The 13,551-nt window shown below is 47.9% G+C and overlaps 1 protein-coding gene across 1 annotated transcript; it reads right to left on the reverse strand.

The window, feature by feature from the left end:
• Nucleotides 1-23: 23 nt before the first annotated feature.
• LIN28A (lin-28 homolog A) lies at nucleotides 24-13,189 on the reverse strand. The gene is made up of 4 exons (XM_041767220.1): nucleotides 13,159-13,189; nucleotides 12,511-12,695; nucleotides 1,715-1,899; nucleotides 24-592 (listed from the first exon to the last, which is right to left on the reverse strand). The coding sequence occupies exons 1-4, from the start codon at nucleotides 13,187-13,189 to the stop codon at nucleotides 373-375; spliced, it is 621 nt and encodes a 206-aa protein (XP_041623154.1). The 3' UTR covers nucleotides 24-372.
• Between the last annotated feature and the right edge of the window lie 362 nt (nucleotides 13,190-13,551).

Genomic DNA, 13,551 nt, shown 5'->3' on the forward strand with positions numbered 1-13,551 from the left:
CTACACTCTGGCATGGGAAAAATTATTATTACATGTCCTTCTTTGAAAGGAAAACAACTTCCCTATCCACGCTACTTTCAAAAGCTGGAGATCTGAGGGTGGAGACTCAGGTAAAGCACACGGGGAGGGATTTTCTTCAGAACTCTCCACGAGCATTTGGATAGAGCACAGTTGTAATTCATTTGCCTCACCCCTTCCCCCCTACCCTGCCAAGAGGGAAGAGGGGGTGATGCTGTGGGACCCTGGCCTGAGATATATGGCAGAGCCAGCTGCCCCCTACCCACCTTGTCCCCACTTTCTCCACTCTGCCGATTGATGCCTGCTCCTCCAAACTTCCTGATCACAAAAAGAATTACCCCCACCCAGTGTAGCTCAATTCTGGGCCTCTGGGAGTAGGGCAGGGCTATGGATCTCTTCTTCTTCTTCCTCCCGAAAGTAGGCTGGCTTTCCCTGTGAGCTGGGGGCCTGCTGGGCCTTCAGTGGACACGAGGCTACCATATGGCTGATGCTCTGGCAGAAATGGCACTTCTTGGGCTGGGGTGGCAGCTTGCATTCCTTGGCATGGTGGTCTAGACCTCCACAGTTGTAGCACCTAGTACAAAGCAGGATGGTAAAGTTGAGAAAGGAGTAAGAGCAGAAGCCTTCCTCTGAGTGAGGACACCTGGGCTCTGGTCAATTACTATGCTCACTCCCCTTCCTGGAAACCAATTTCCCCACTTACAAAAGGAAGGACAGGACCATGACTGATAACTCTTAAGTTCTTCAAAATCTGTAATTATTTACATGGATCTTCAGATTCAGGTCAACCTGAAAATACTGAAGTAACAAAAATGGAAATTATGGACCCCAACTGGGAACTGTAATTCAGGAGAAAAGTGAGATGCTACTGTACCCTTAAGAAAGGGTACCTGTCAGGCAGCATGGGTGGCTCAGCGGTTTAGTGCCACTTTCAGCCCAGGGCGTGATCCTGGAGACCCGGGAGTCCCACATCGGGCTCCCTGCATGGAACCTGCTTCTTCCTCTGCCTGAGTGTTTGCCTCTCTCTCTGTGTTTCTCATGAATAAATAAAATCTTTAAAAAAAAAAAAAAGGGGGTACCTGTCATTCACTAAAAATAGAGAAAATTAAAGGAGTCAGACTATATGATCTGTTCCAGCACAGAGTGAAGACAAAAGAAACCAGCCATTTGGAGACTTAGTGAAGAAGCAACAGGTATGTACACCAGCTCCACCCCATCACTCAAGATTTTCACATCCACGGTCTCCTTTGCTTCTAAAATAATCCTGTGAAGGGGTGCCTGGGTGGCTCAGTCAGTTAAGCGTTTGCCTTCGGCTCAAGTCATGATCCTGGGGTCCTGGGATCCAGCCTTCTTCTTCCTCTCCCACTGCTCCCAAGCTCCTGCTCTCTATCTCAAATAATTAACTCAATCTTTAAAAATGTAATAAAAAATAAAATAATCATGTGACGCTAGCATCACTATCCCTAACTAGCAATTGAGGCTAGAGCTCACAGAACAAAAACTGCCTGTCAAGTAGAAGAGTTAGGGCAAATGCCTTCCTTACCTAGGGCTCTTTCCCCACCTCCCACATCCAAAGGCAGAAACCACGAACACCCAGGTGTTGCTAGGAACCACAGGCTTCATTTGGTCTTTGGCATCCTGGTCCAAGAAAGGGGCTAGATCGGGAGACCTCTCTCCATTCAAGTGGCCTTCATACCTGTCTCCCTTTGATCTGCGCTTCTGCATGTTCTTCCCTTTGGGTCGCCTCTCACTCCCAATACAAAATACTCCACCAGGTCCGGTGACCCGGATAGATTCTAAGCCTTTAGCAGACTTCTTAAAGGTGAACTCCACCGCCTCACCCTCCTTCAGGCTCCGGAAGCCCTCCATGTGCAGCTTGCTCTAGGGAAGGGAAACATGGTAGATTTGAATGTTAGCCTCCATTCCTACACCAAAACCTACATACACACATTCTTGTAAGGTATGAAGCACAAGTGTGAGAACAGTTCCATGTTATCAGCAAAACTGTCAATTCAAAGAGTAACCACAACGAAGCACAAGGGATCCAAGTTATGTTAACAAAGAACAATCATTACATAAACAGATGCTGTAGGGATGCCTGGATGGCTCAGAGGTTGAGCACCTGCCTTTGGCTCAGTGTGTGATCCCAGAGTCTGGGGATCGAGTTCCACATCGGGCTCCCTGCATGGAGCCTGCTTCTCCTGCCTCTGCCTATGTTTCTGCCTCTTTCTGTGTCTCTCATGAATAAATAAATGCTGTAACATTTTTGGTAAGTTATTCTCACTTAAACTAAAATAGAACAGATGGAAAATTCTTAAACTTAGCATTCATAATAAATCAACAAATAGGGGTGCCTGACTGGCTTGTTGGGTGGAGTGTGCAAATCTTGATGTTGCGGTCATGAATTTAAGTCCCATGTTTGGTGTAGAGATTACTTAAAGAAAGAAAAAGAAAGGAAGAGAAATCAACAAATATAAAATTGCAAAATATAAAATAACAGCCTTGTATACTTTAAAAATATAAACAGCCTTGTATACTTTAAAAATTTGAGGTCATGAAAAAGTCTGAATAAGTACAGAAACTAAACAATTAAGTGCAAGGCATGCGCCTTGATTGGGTCCTGAAACAGGGAAAAAAACATTAGGACAACTTAAAATTTGCATACAGGATATAGATAAATGTTTCAATGTGAAATGCCCAAATTTTGATCTTTGTACTACTGAGATTATGAAAGAGAATGACCCTAGTTTTGAAAATAGACGCTGAAATATTTAATGATAAAGGTACTTGATGTCTGTAACTTATGATTAAGAAAGAGACAACTAGGGCAGCCCGGGTGGCTCAGCGGTTTAGCACCGCCTCCAGTCCAGGGGATCCTGGAGACCAGGGATCAAGTCCCATTTCAGGCTCCCTGCATGGAGCCTGCTTCTCCCTCTCCCTCTGCCTGTGTCTCTGCCTCTCTCTGCCCCCCCCCCCTCTCTCTCTCTCTGTGTCTCTCATGAATAAATAAATAAAATTTAAAAAAAAGAGAGAGAGAGACAAGTAAGTGTATCTATACAATGAAGAATGACAAGACAATGGGACAGAATATTAAGAACTGCTCAATCTGGTTAAGATCATATGGGAGTTTTTGGGTATTATTCTTGCAACCTTCTTTCAAGTTTAAAATTCTATCAATGTAATGTTACTACAAGGTAAAGGAAAAGACAATATGATCTGAACAGATGGATTAGTAAGTTTATATATACTTGGATCTCCAAGTATATATAGAGATATCAACAAGTAAGGAAAAACAGTTCAAAACTGTAGAGAAAATTAGCTATCCATTTTGAGCCAGACTTCTACACTTTATAACACATGTACACAAAATACATTCCAGAGGATATAAATATTAAAATGTTAAGAAACCTGTAAAAGTCAAGTCACATAGACTGATAAAGCTACAAGAAAGTGACCATAAAACAGTAAGAAAAAAAAAATCACAATATTTAACACCTAATACATTTTTGAATGAACCAATGAGCCAAGAGGTGAATCTGAATTATTGGACTTGGAAAGATGACTAGGTAATACTGATGAAGGAAAAAAAGATCTAGAATGCTTGGAACAATCCCACTAAAACACTATTTATACCAAAATTTTAAAATATCGGGATCCCTGGGTGGCGCAGCGGCTTAGCGCCTGCCTTTGGCCCAGGGCGTGATCTTGGAGACCCGGGATCGAATCCCACGTCGGGCTCCTGGTGCATGGAGCCTGCTTCTCCCTCTGCTTATGTCTCTGCCTCTCTCTCTCTGTGTGACTACCATAAATAAATAAAAATTTAAAAAATAAATAAATAAAATAAAATAAATAAAAATATCAACACCTGCCCGGTAGTCTTCCAAAAAATATAGGAGTTTATCACATAGCTAGCTGAGTGGCAGAAACAGGGTCAGAAGAATCAAAGATTCCTGACTTAAAGTTCATAGTCCATTCCACCTCGCCACTTAATACATCAACAGGTACACATTGGTGGAGGACACAGCCTCTCTTGTATCCTCCCCAGAGTAGACTTCGTTATAGCTTTACTCCCTTATAGTCAAACATCCAAGAGTGTGTCAAATGTCAACAAGGTATTGTCGTACAAGATACGGTTCAGAGAAGCAAAAGGGATCACTGTGCACCCAGTCTTAGCTTGAAGGAACAGGAGTAAGTAACATTATTATATCATGGAGGTGGTGGTTGTTAGGAATATTTCAAACTGGACTTACGTCTTAGGCACAACATGCTCTTTAGCCAGATGGGATCCCAAATTTCTAATTTACATTGCTGTTTTAATTTAGATGGCATTGCTGAAGACAAAGATGCCATCGAGGTAATTGGTTAGGAGCATAAGCTTGAGTGCCAGGCATCATAGTTAATGAAATGCTGGTTCTACCAGTTTTTGGCTGCATGACCATAGTCAATCATTCACCTCTGGCCCTTGCTCCTTCAGAGAATGGATAACAATAAGTTATCCACCTAAGCTTCTAATGAAGATTATGTGGGCATGGTAACATCAAGAATGTGCTCAGCAAATATTTCAAGTATTATTATCTGTAGCTTTTGTCCACCAGTTCCATCATAGGAATAGCCTCTCCCTTCTTTTCCTTCCCACAGGAACAGCCTGGACAAGAGGACTGCTACCCTCCCCCAATGTTGATACGAAGGAAGGGGCAGAGTTATGGCAGGAAATAAAAACACTGCAGAAAACTGAAGGGCTCTTTCCCCTTTCCTGTTGCACAGAAACCATCCTGATTTGAAGTTAGATTTGACTTGTAGAGGAGATCCCTGGGTGGCTCAGTGGTTTAGGACCTGCCTCCAGCCCAGGACGTGATCCTGGAGTCCCGGGATAGAGTCCGGCATCAGGCTCCCTGCATGGAGCCGGCTTCTCCCTCTGCCTGTGTCTCTGCCTCTCTCTCTTTCTCCCTCTCTCTGTCTCTCATGGATAAACTATATAAAATTTAAAAAAAAAAAAAAAAAAAAAAAGAGAAGATTTGACTTATAGATTCTTATTTAGCTGGGACAAGCCAGTTGGGTCAGGAGGTATAATCCCAGGTCCTCCCATTTGGCTAATGGGCTCTGAGGCTGGGAACTCCCAGTTTCAGTTATGATTCAGCCGTTAGTGATTAAGAACAAGGGTTTGGGGTCTGAGGGCCTATTCTCTCCTTTCTGCACTGACCTATAAAATGAAGCAAATATTAATTGTATGGAGGAGCTATGAGGTTATGCAGGAAGAGTAGTGAACGCATAGCCCAGCCACATAAATCCTCCATGAGTAGCAATTATCAACCCCTTCAGACTGGATCAGGGCAGAGTAACGGTGACATCCAAGTGTCAAAAGACTCAAAATTTTAACTCTGGTATTTATAACTGTGGAAACTCAGAAAAATATCCATCTACCTCCCAGGCTTACTGGGGGAACAAGACAACACCAGTGGGGGCAACGTGAAATTGAATTGTCCTCTCGGGTCACGCACTCCATCACTGGAGTATCTGAGGTCTATTTAAGACTCTCATAGTTAAAAAAATAACCCTGCAGACACCTTACCGTAGCCAGTCAAGATTTAGACTGGTGGTCTCCAGGGGTGGCTCCCTGCCCCCCCACCCCGCCCCTTTCTACAGCACATAGTTTGAATTCCTCTCTTATCAGATAGGTAATCACTGTGCAGCCCCACTGAGCTGGCCTCACAGGGCCTGCATCAGAAAGGAGCCTGAAATTCTTGCTACCACCCCCACCCCACCCCCCAACCACACACAAAGCAGGGCCCGCCCCTCTCCCCATCCCCTCCGAAAAAGAAAAGGCCTGGGGGGGGAGGGGCAAGACTTGAGCTCCCCCAATAGAGCCCAGCCCCAGGAAACAAAGAGTTGACACTGGTTGGTTCTGGTGGTCAGATTCCTGGAGTTCCAGAGGCTGCAGCTTCCCCCCACTACCCCCTACCCCACATTCACCACATTCATCAGTTCCTTCCTCTCCACGTTGGAGTTATGGTCACGGAGAGAAACGGACAGAGACACCTTTCTTCCCCAGTCAAGCCTGCTGGGTTTGCCAACGTCACCACCAGCAGCCATTCCTTCCTTCTCCCTGACCTGCCACCCCAGCCTTCCACGGATAGAACTACACAGGAAGGACACCCCCGCACCCCCCGCCCCAACTCGTTACCTTTGGTCAAATCCTTTATGCAGGAAAATGAATGAGGGTCATTTCTTCAGATAAATTATTTTAAAGGTTAGTGGAGGAGGCAGGCTTCCTTTCCATCTTCCTTACCCAGTTTGTTCAGGCAGGAGGTGGGCAACACACAGAGGGTGGGGATGGATGGGGAGGGTGGCATTTAACCAGACAGAAAAGTTGCAGGAGGCATTTCTTCTTTTGGATGGCACAGAAGGACTGGGGCCAGTTCAATTTTAGACCTTCTGCTTCCTTCATACCCCAGCACTGTCTACACTAACCTCCCCCTCATCAAATACTCCATCCCAGCATCAAGCTATGGCTTCAAGCAGTTGATATAAAGGAGATTAGGGACCACTCAGGGAATGTGCAGTAAAAAAGCAGAGGAAATTTCCTTGAAACTTGCTCTACGAAGATCAGTCACACTGATTCTTTAATCATTTGTAAAAGCTGCCGGTCTGATTCCATGATAACTGGCTCCAACAATGCCCCTCCCCCTTTTTAAGATTTTATTTATTTATTCATGAGAGAGAGAGAGGCAGAGAGGCAGAGACACAGGCAGAGGGAGATGCAGGCTCCACACAGGCTCCACACAGGGAGCCCGACATGGGACTGGATCAGGCCCTGGGCTGAAGGCGGCGCTAAACCGCTGAGCCACCCGGGCTGCCCAACAATGCCCATTTTTAATCCCATCACTCCTTTCCACTGAAGTGGCAGGGAGAATTTCAGCAAACTTGCTTTGGTCTCAGGGTTCAAAGTTTGGGTTCCTGTGTTTTTGGCAACCTTAGCGCCACTCCAGCTCATGACTGTCTAGTGTGGGTCCATCCCTTCGGTTCTAGACACCGAACAGTACATGAATATTTGTGGAATAAACCAAGTTCTCCACTATCCAAAGTTGCTGACATCTATCCATGCTTACTATAGGCTAAGCAGAGCTCTAAGCACTTAACCCTTATACCAAGCCTGCCAGGTAGGCCTTATTATATGACCCTGTGTTACAGCCAAGGTCACAGAAGCAGACGAGTGAAGCACCTCGTCCAAATTCAGTGAGAGGTAGAGCCACTCTACCTGCAACTAGCCTGACCCTACAGCCCTGTGCTATGCAATGTAACGCAAATCACATATACACATTTTAAAACTTTCTAATAGCTATATATAAGTAAAGGAAGCAGATAAAAGAAATGACTCAGTCCTGAGGTGTCATCATGGGCCTACCTGAGCTTCATTCCTGAAGGTAGGGTTTGGTAGGGGCTAAGGAAACCAACCGGTTCTACCAGAAACAGTTTATTTGAGGATGTGTCAGGGAGGGTTGAGGAAAGAGATCAGTCCAGAACCAGAGGCTGCCAGCACCTCACATACCACTTCTGCTCAGACACAGCCAGGACCACCAGCTCCTGCCTGGAGTTCTCCACCAGATGGTGCTGCTCATCAGTCTGTCTGCTTAAAGGTGGCTGGAGAGACCAAAGGAGCTGCCTGATTCTTAACTGAGAATCAGAGCTTTAATCTCCCCACCTCCCCAGGGCAAGGATCTTCTGTCTTCAGGAAAGAGTTTTAAGGGGACCAAACTTTCAAGGTTAGGGAGCTGACTTCTCACTAGGCCCCTACCCACCCAAAGGACATAGAAGAAAAGGTCCTCACCCAAAGGGCATAGAAGAAAGGGTCCTGCAGTTTTAAGCCAGAAACCCAGTTAGTTTTTTTTTTTTTTTTTTTTTTCCCAGTTAGTTGTTCTTGTGCTCTTTACCCTTTACAAAAACCATTTACTCTTCCTAGACTTTGAGTTCCTATCTGAATTAAATAACTCCAAGCTGAGATTAATTTGAAATTACTCTGTACAGGGATCCCTGGGTGGCGCAGCGGTTTAGCGCCTGCCTTTGACCCAGGGCGTGATCCTGGAGACCCGGGATCGAATCCCATGTCGGGCTCCCGGTGCATGGAGCCTGCTTCTCCCTCTGCCTATGTCTCTGCCTCTCTCTCTCTCTCTCTTGTGTGTGTGTGTGTGACTATCATAAATTAAAAAATAAAATAAAATGAAATTACTCTGTACAAAAAAAAAGAAATTACTCTGTACAAATTATGTACTATTCCTGAAAACTTTCTCCTCCTCCTCCTTCCCCAAACTGCCTGACCCCAAACTTAATATAGATAGTAATTGTTACTCATGCCTGCAGGAAGAAGGGACGGGTGGAGGCTTTGCCTAGAGCAGTCCCCCCACACCCAACAGGCACTTCTAATAGAATTGTTTGATCAGGAATGTTCAAGACACAACCTTGCCCTCGGGAAAGTCACCAAAAACCACTTACCAGCCAGGCAGTAGTGTCACCAGCTGAGAGGTGACAAGTTTCTCATATTGAAAGCTCACTCAGGATAGCGTACAACCATTACACCTGGGGTGCTGTCTAGAAAGCATGTCTCTTCAGAAAAGACCCAAGAAGATCCCATAATGCTCAAACTAACTTCTACCAACTTTCTGAAAATCAGGGTGGTTCACTTACTTTTTTAAAATCTGATTTGTCCTGTTAAAATGAAAAACTAATGAATGACCACCAAACCTGTGGCTTGCTTCCAGCCCATAAGCAAAAACTAGAGGATCCTATCTGGGTCTCAACACTGTGACATTTACACCACAAACTTTCACGGGGCATCTAAGAGCCCAGCCCTATTTTAGACAGCAGTCCGGAAAGAACAGTGATCAGCTAATGCTCTCTCCCTTATCTCCAGTCTTTTTCTCTGGGGGAGGACCTCTACTGACAAGGCCCCAAAACTGTTAATGACTCAGGAGCTCCTTACTTCATCCTCATTCCTTCAGCCCAAATACAGACAAGGGAAGAAACTAACCAGACAGCCAATCCTGCTCTTCAGAAGAGCTTCTAAGTTAGAGGCGATAAGACAAGCACATCACTAACTAGACATGAGACAAGTAATCAGAGGCACCAGTAAGGTTATAAACCATGTGGGAAAGATCTCATTACATTCTCCCTCTCTTCCCCACCCCACCCGAAATCCTAATCCAGACCCTGCCTGAGGTTGCTCTCCCAACTCACCCTTTGCAGAAAAAGCAAGCCACGTGGCTTCAGCTGTTAACAGTTTCTCGGTATTGAAGTTTTTTTCTCCTAAGCCAAACTTGGTCCCTGAGACTTGGGCCTCCAGGCCTTCCAATACAGCCCTTTACCTAGAAAGCCACCTTAAACATATTTGGGTTCTGAGCCGCTGTAGATGAAGCAGGGAGCCTTTTCTTGTTCTCAAATTTGTACAAATCTTAGGGTTTTGGGAGCCACAAGAAACAGGAGTTAAGCAAAACTCTTAAAATGGCTGTGAAGATTTCAAAATTCTTGCTGAATCTTGGGAAAACAGTTTAGGGCTTTCTTGCTCCTGATTTCCCTGTATAACGTTCTTAGTTATGGGGGGTTCTACCTCCCAGGGGGGTTTTGGCACAACCCAGGGATGCCCTGAACAAAGAGTTATCCTTCTCAAAATATCACAAATGTTGAGGTTGAGAAACTTTGACTTAAGGGCTGGGCATCTGCCATTGGGATTCTTAAACTCTCCTAACCCCAGGGACAAGCAGAGAGTTCTAGATCTGAAGATGGGTGTCTTATTTAAAGAGTTGTTTAGAGAAATATCTTTGCCCTGATTTTTTTTTTTTTTAAGGGTTAAGTGTAGGTTTTCTTTCCTATTCAACTCCTGGAGGACAGGGTTTTGAGAGGGAGCACAAAAACAGTTTAGTGAATAGAATGTTGTGAACCAAATAAGCCCAACCTTGGAAAGGAAGAGAAAACGTTGTTTCCCCTCCTTTTCCTCTTTTCTTAGAAAGGGGCTTCCTGAACCTCTCCCCTGGCAGAGTTTCATCAGGACAATCATCCTTCTGAAAGGGGCTTCCTGAACCTCTCCCCTGGCAGAGTTTCATCAGGACAATCATCCTTCTCACCACCTCAGGCTCTAGGGTACCCACCACCAGCAGCCAAAGAAGGGGAAGTTTTCTTCTTAAAGAGAGCTGCCTTACTCCTACATAGACTTTGGGAACACGTTCCTTCCCTAGAACAACTTTTAGGATCATCCTGCATCTCCTTCATTCCTCTACATTAGATCCCCAAGAAGATATTTCAAATTTCTCAAGTGCAGGGACTTGAGAGAGTAATCACCAGTGTACTGCTACCGTAGGGTTTGAGAATCAACCCAAGTCCCAGCAGCATGCTATCATACCAGGTAAGGCTCAGGGAATTTCCAATCATTGTCCTCTATGACTATTGGTATAGGGTGTTTGGGAGACAAATTCTTGATTCCTTCCCCCAGCTCAACTCCTCTTGATAACTTATTCAACTGTGGAATGTCCCTGGACATTCCAAGACCCTGAAGTCCAGATTATCTCCCAAATAACCTATATGAAGGAGCATGGTACAGGCTCCACTCCCCAAACCTTAAAGTCCCTACTTTCCTCCATACCATCCAATTATTTTCCAATAGCTTTTGACCCTAATGTTAAGTGGACTGAGGGACAGTCCATTTGTTCAGATGAATGAGAGGCTACGTTCCTCCCAGCCCTACTGAGCAGCCTTTGGAAAGGAGGCAAGGAAATGTTGGGTCTCTTTTATTCCAAGCCTCCCAAAGTTGGGGAAGCTGTCCAGTCTGTCTCCAGACCAAGAGATTTTAATCTCTTTGTGATCAGATAAATGGGAGAGTGGGAGAGCTGGATACCCCGCTGAGGAGGGCCATTCAAAGCTGGTTCCTGTAATAAAGTGATTTAATAGATCTAAAGAGGCCAATTCCCTTCATTCTCCCACAATTACTTCCTGTGGGTTATCATTCACATATGTAAATGAGACAGTGGGGGGGGGACAGAGCCAAAACTAGTTGCCTGATCATGGGGTAGGGGGGGTGGTTAAGGGTGGGAGGACATGCAGGACACAGCCAGGAGGTAGCTAAGCATCCTGATGCACACCCTCCCAGGGGATGTACGAGTAGCCCAGCGACCCCCAATACCCAACAGGAACTGACTTCCTGATCTCCTATCTCTCTGGTTTTGCCCCACCGTGTCCTCACTGGAGGCCAAGCTATGGAGACTCTCCTGCAGCCTCCCACCAGTCCACCCAGGATCTCCCTTCTCCACCCCTCCCCCTCCAGAATACCATCCCTCAGGCTCCAACCCTTAATCCCCACATCCTCCTTTCCCCTCCCCCATGGCTCCTAAAGCCAACCTCTCCAAAGTAACCCCTCCCTGCCCGGCCTGGGTGTCAACCTACTGGACCTGAGATTATCAATTTCTCCTTCCCGGGTCTAAAACCAAACCTCCAAAGGTGGAAGGGACATAAGCAGCAACTTCCTTTACATGCTTGTTATGGGTGGCTGGTGTCCCAAGACCACCGGAACACTTCTAAAGATATTCAGGAGGGGGTGAGAGGAAGAGGAAGCCAGGGAGGAGGGAAACCTGAAGTCTCCCGCTTCTTGTTCGAGGCTGGAATGTTAGGACAGCAATCAATGGCTGTCTAGGGCCATAAATGCCAAGCAGAGAATAGGTCCAGAGGCTAGCCTCCCTCCACCCCCTGCCCTGCGACACTGAATTTCACCCCCACCAGGCTGCCTTGCTTTAACTGAGAACTTGGGGTTGTGACCTAACTCCCTCCCAGGCTGGACTAGGGATCTTCAAGGCCTGGGCTCCCTAGGTTTTCCTTCTGGGGAGAATTCCAGGGCAACAGCCCAGTAGGTTAACTATGTGCCTAAGATGAGTATTCTGGAAGAGTTTCAAGTCCCGGGTTCTTCAAGGATCTGCCAAACCCACTCAGGCCCCAGGGCTTGAGTTTTGGGTGACCACCTGGGTGGAGATCCGGCTGACTTCTCGGTTTTACCCCTGTCTGATCCCAGAGGGGTTTGCCTGCCTCTCTCCCGCCAGGGAGATGCATTCACACGTTAGTGAAAGACGCTGGGCGCTCAGGGCCCTGCTCTGAACGGGCATGTGCTTCCCTGGCCAGCCTGCTCGCCCTCCCCCCACCGGCAAGCACAATACAACCTTAGTTTCTGCCACATGGGGTCACCTCCCTGCCCCCTGCCCTCTTCCCAGGGGAAAGAGGTAACAGACACGTGGTAAGCCAGAGGGGTTCCGGGAAGGGTTGGGGGTGCTGATGATAGACTGCACCCCACCCCGTCCGGTCGGAGTCAATGGGGACTCAGAAACGGGGTGCCACGGCCCAGATGGGAACGCACAATGAGGGCCCGCGATCTCCCTCAATCCAACAGCCGAGTCGGTCCGCCCAACCTTGAATATGCGCGCCAACATCCCCTTCCCTCGGCAAAGTTCCCAGAATCGGTCTCACCTGGTGCACAAAGACATCCACCGGGGGGTCAAGCGCGACCCCGGCGCGGGCGGTCATGGACAGGAAGCCGAACCCCATGCGCACGTTGAACCACTTACAGATGCCGGCACCGTGCAGCAGCTGCGGCTCCTCTGCCGCCCGGGCGGCGTCCTCCGGCGCCTCCTCCGGCGCCTTGGCGCAGCCACCTGGAGGTTGGGAGGGCGCTCAACTGGGGGGCCACGGAATTGGAGGGCCCTCTCGAGACCCAGCAGGCAGACCCGAGAGTCCACCCCGCGGGTGGGCACCCAGGTGGCTGCAGCTACCAAGCAGCTGGCGAGGAGAGACCTGTCCTGGCCGCCTCCCGCGCACCCCAAGCTTACACCGAAGCCAGCGTTGCCCCAAAAGTTTTGCTCCTCTTCCCACAACACGTTGCCCAGGGATAGATGGCGGGACAGGCCCCTCCTCTTCTCTCCCCCCGCCCCCGTAGCCTCGGCGTGCACGCCACTGGGACACCAGGGTTCCTTGGTCCAGAAATGGCCCCTGAAGCAGGAGGCCGCACAGACTTAAGGTCCTTCGGTCAGTCTGGAGGACATTTCCCCACCTCCCTTTTATGTGGCTCCTGGGCGCCCCTGAAGCCTAAGGTGTCCCCAGTAAGTCCCGAGCTCGAACCTGCAAACTGCTGGTTTGACACAGAGCCCATGGTAGTCGGCTGAGCCCGCGGCCCCGGGCCCCTGGTCGGGTGGCTGCTGGCCCCAGAGAAGTCCGGAGGCAAAGGGGTGGCTCAGAGAAGAGGCTGCTACATCTTCCCCAGCACAATAGCGGTGGGAGGGCCCACGGCTTTTCAAAGGCTCCCAAATTCTAAAAGACAATGACCCAACCCCCCGCGGGCAGCCCCCTCCCCTCCCCTCCCTCTTCTTTCCCCTCCCTTTCCCTCTGGCTCCAGCTCCGGCCCTCCCCCATCGCTGTGGTCTCTGACACCTCTGGGGTGTCCCTTCTCAGAACCTTGAGGTTTGACACCCCCTCTCCACACACACATCTGGAGATGGGGGTCGTCAGCCCTAG

Source organism: Vulpes lagopus, chromosome 8 (genome assembly GCF_018345385.1).
Source record: "Vulpes lagopus strain Blue_001 chromosome 8, ASM1834538v1, whole genome shotgun sequence".
Taxonomy (NCBI): domain Eukaryota; kingdom Metazoa; phylum Chordata; class Mammalia; order Carnivora; family Canidae; genus Vulpes; species Vulpes lagopus.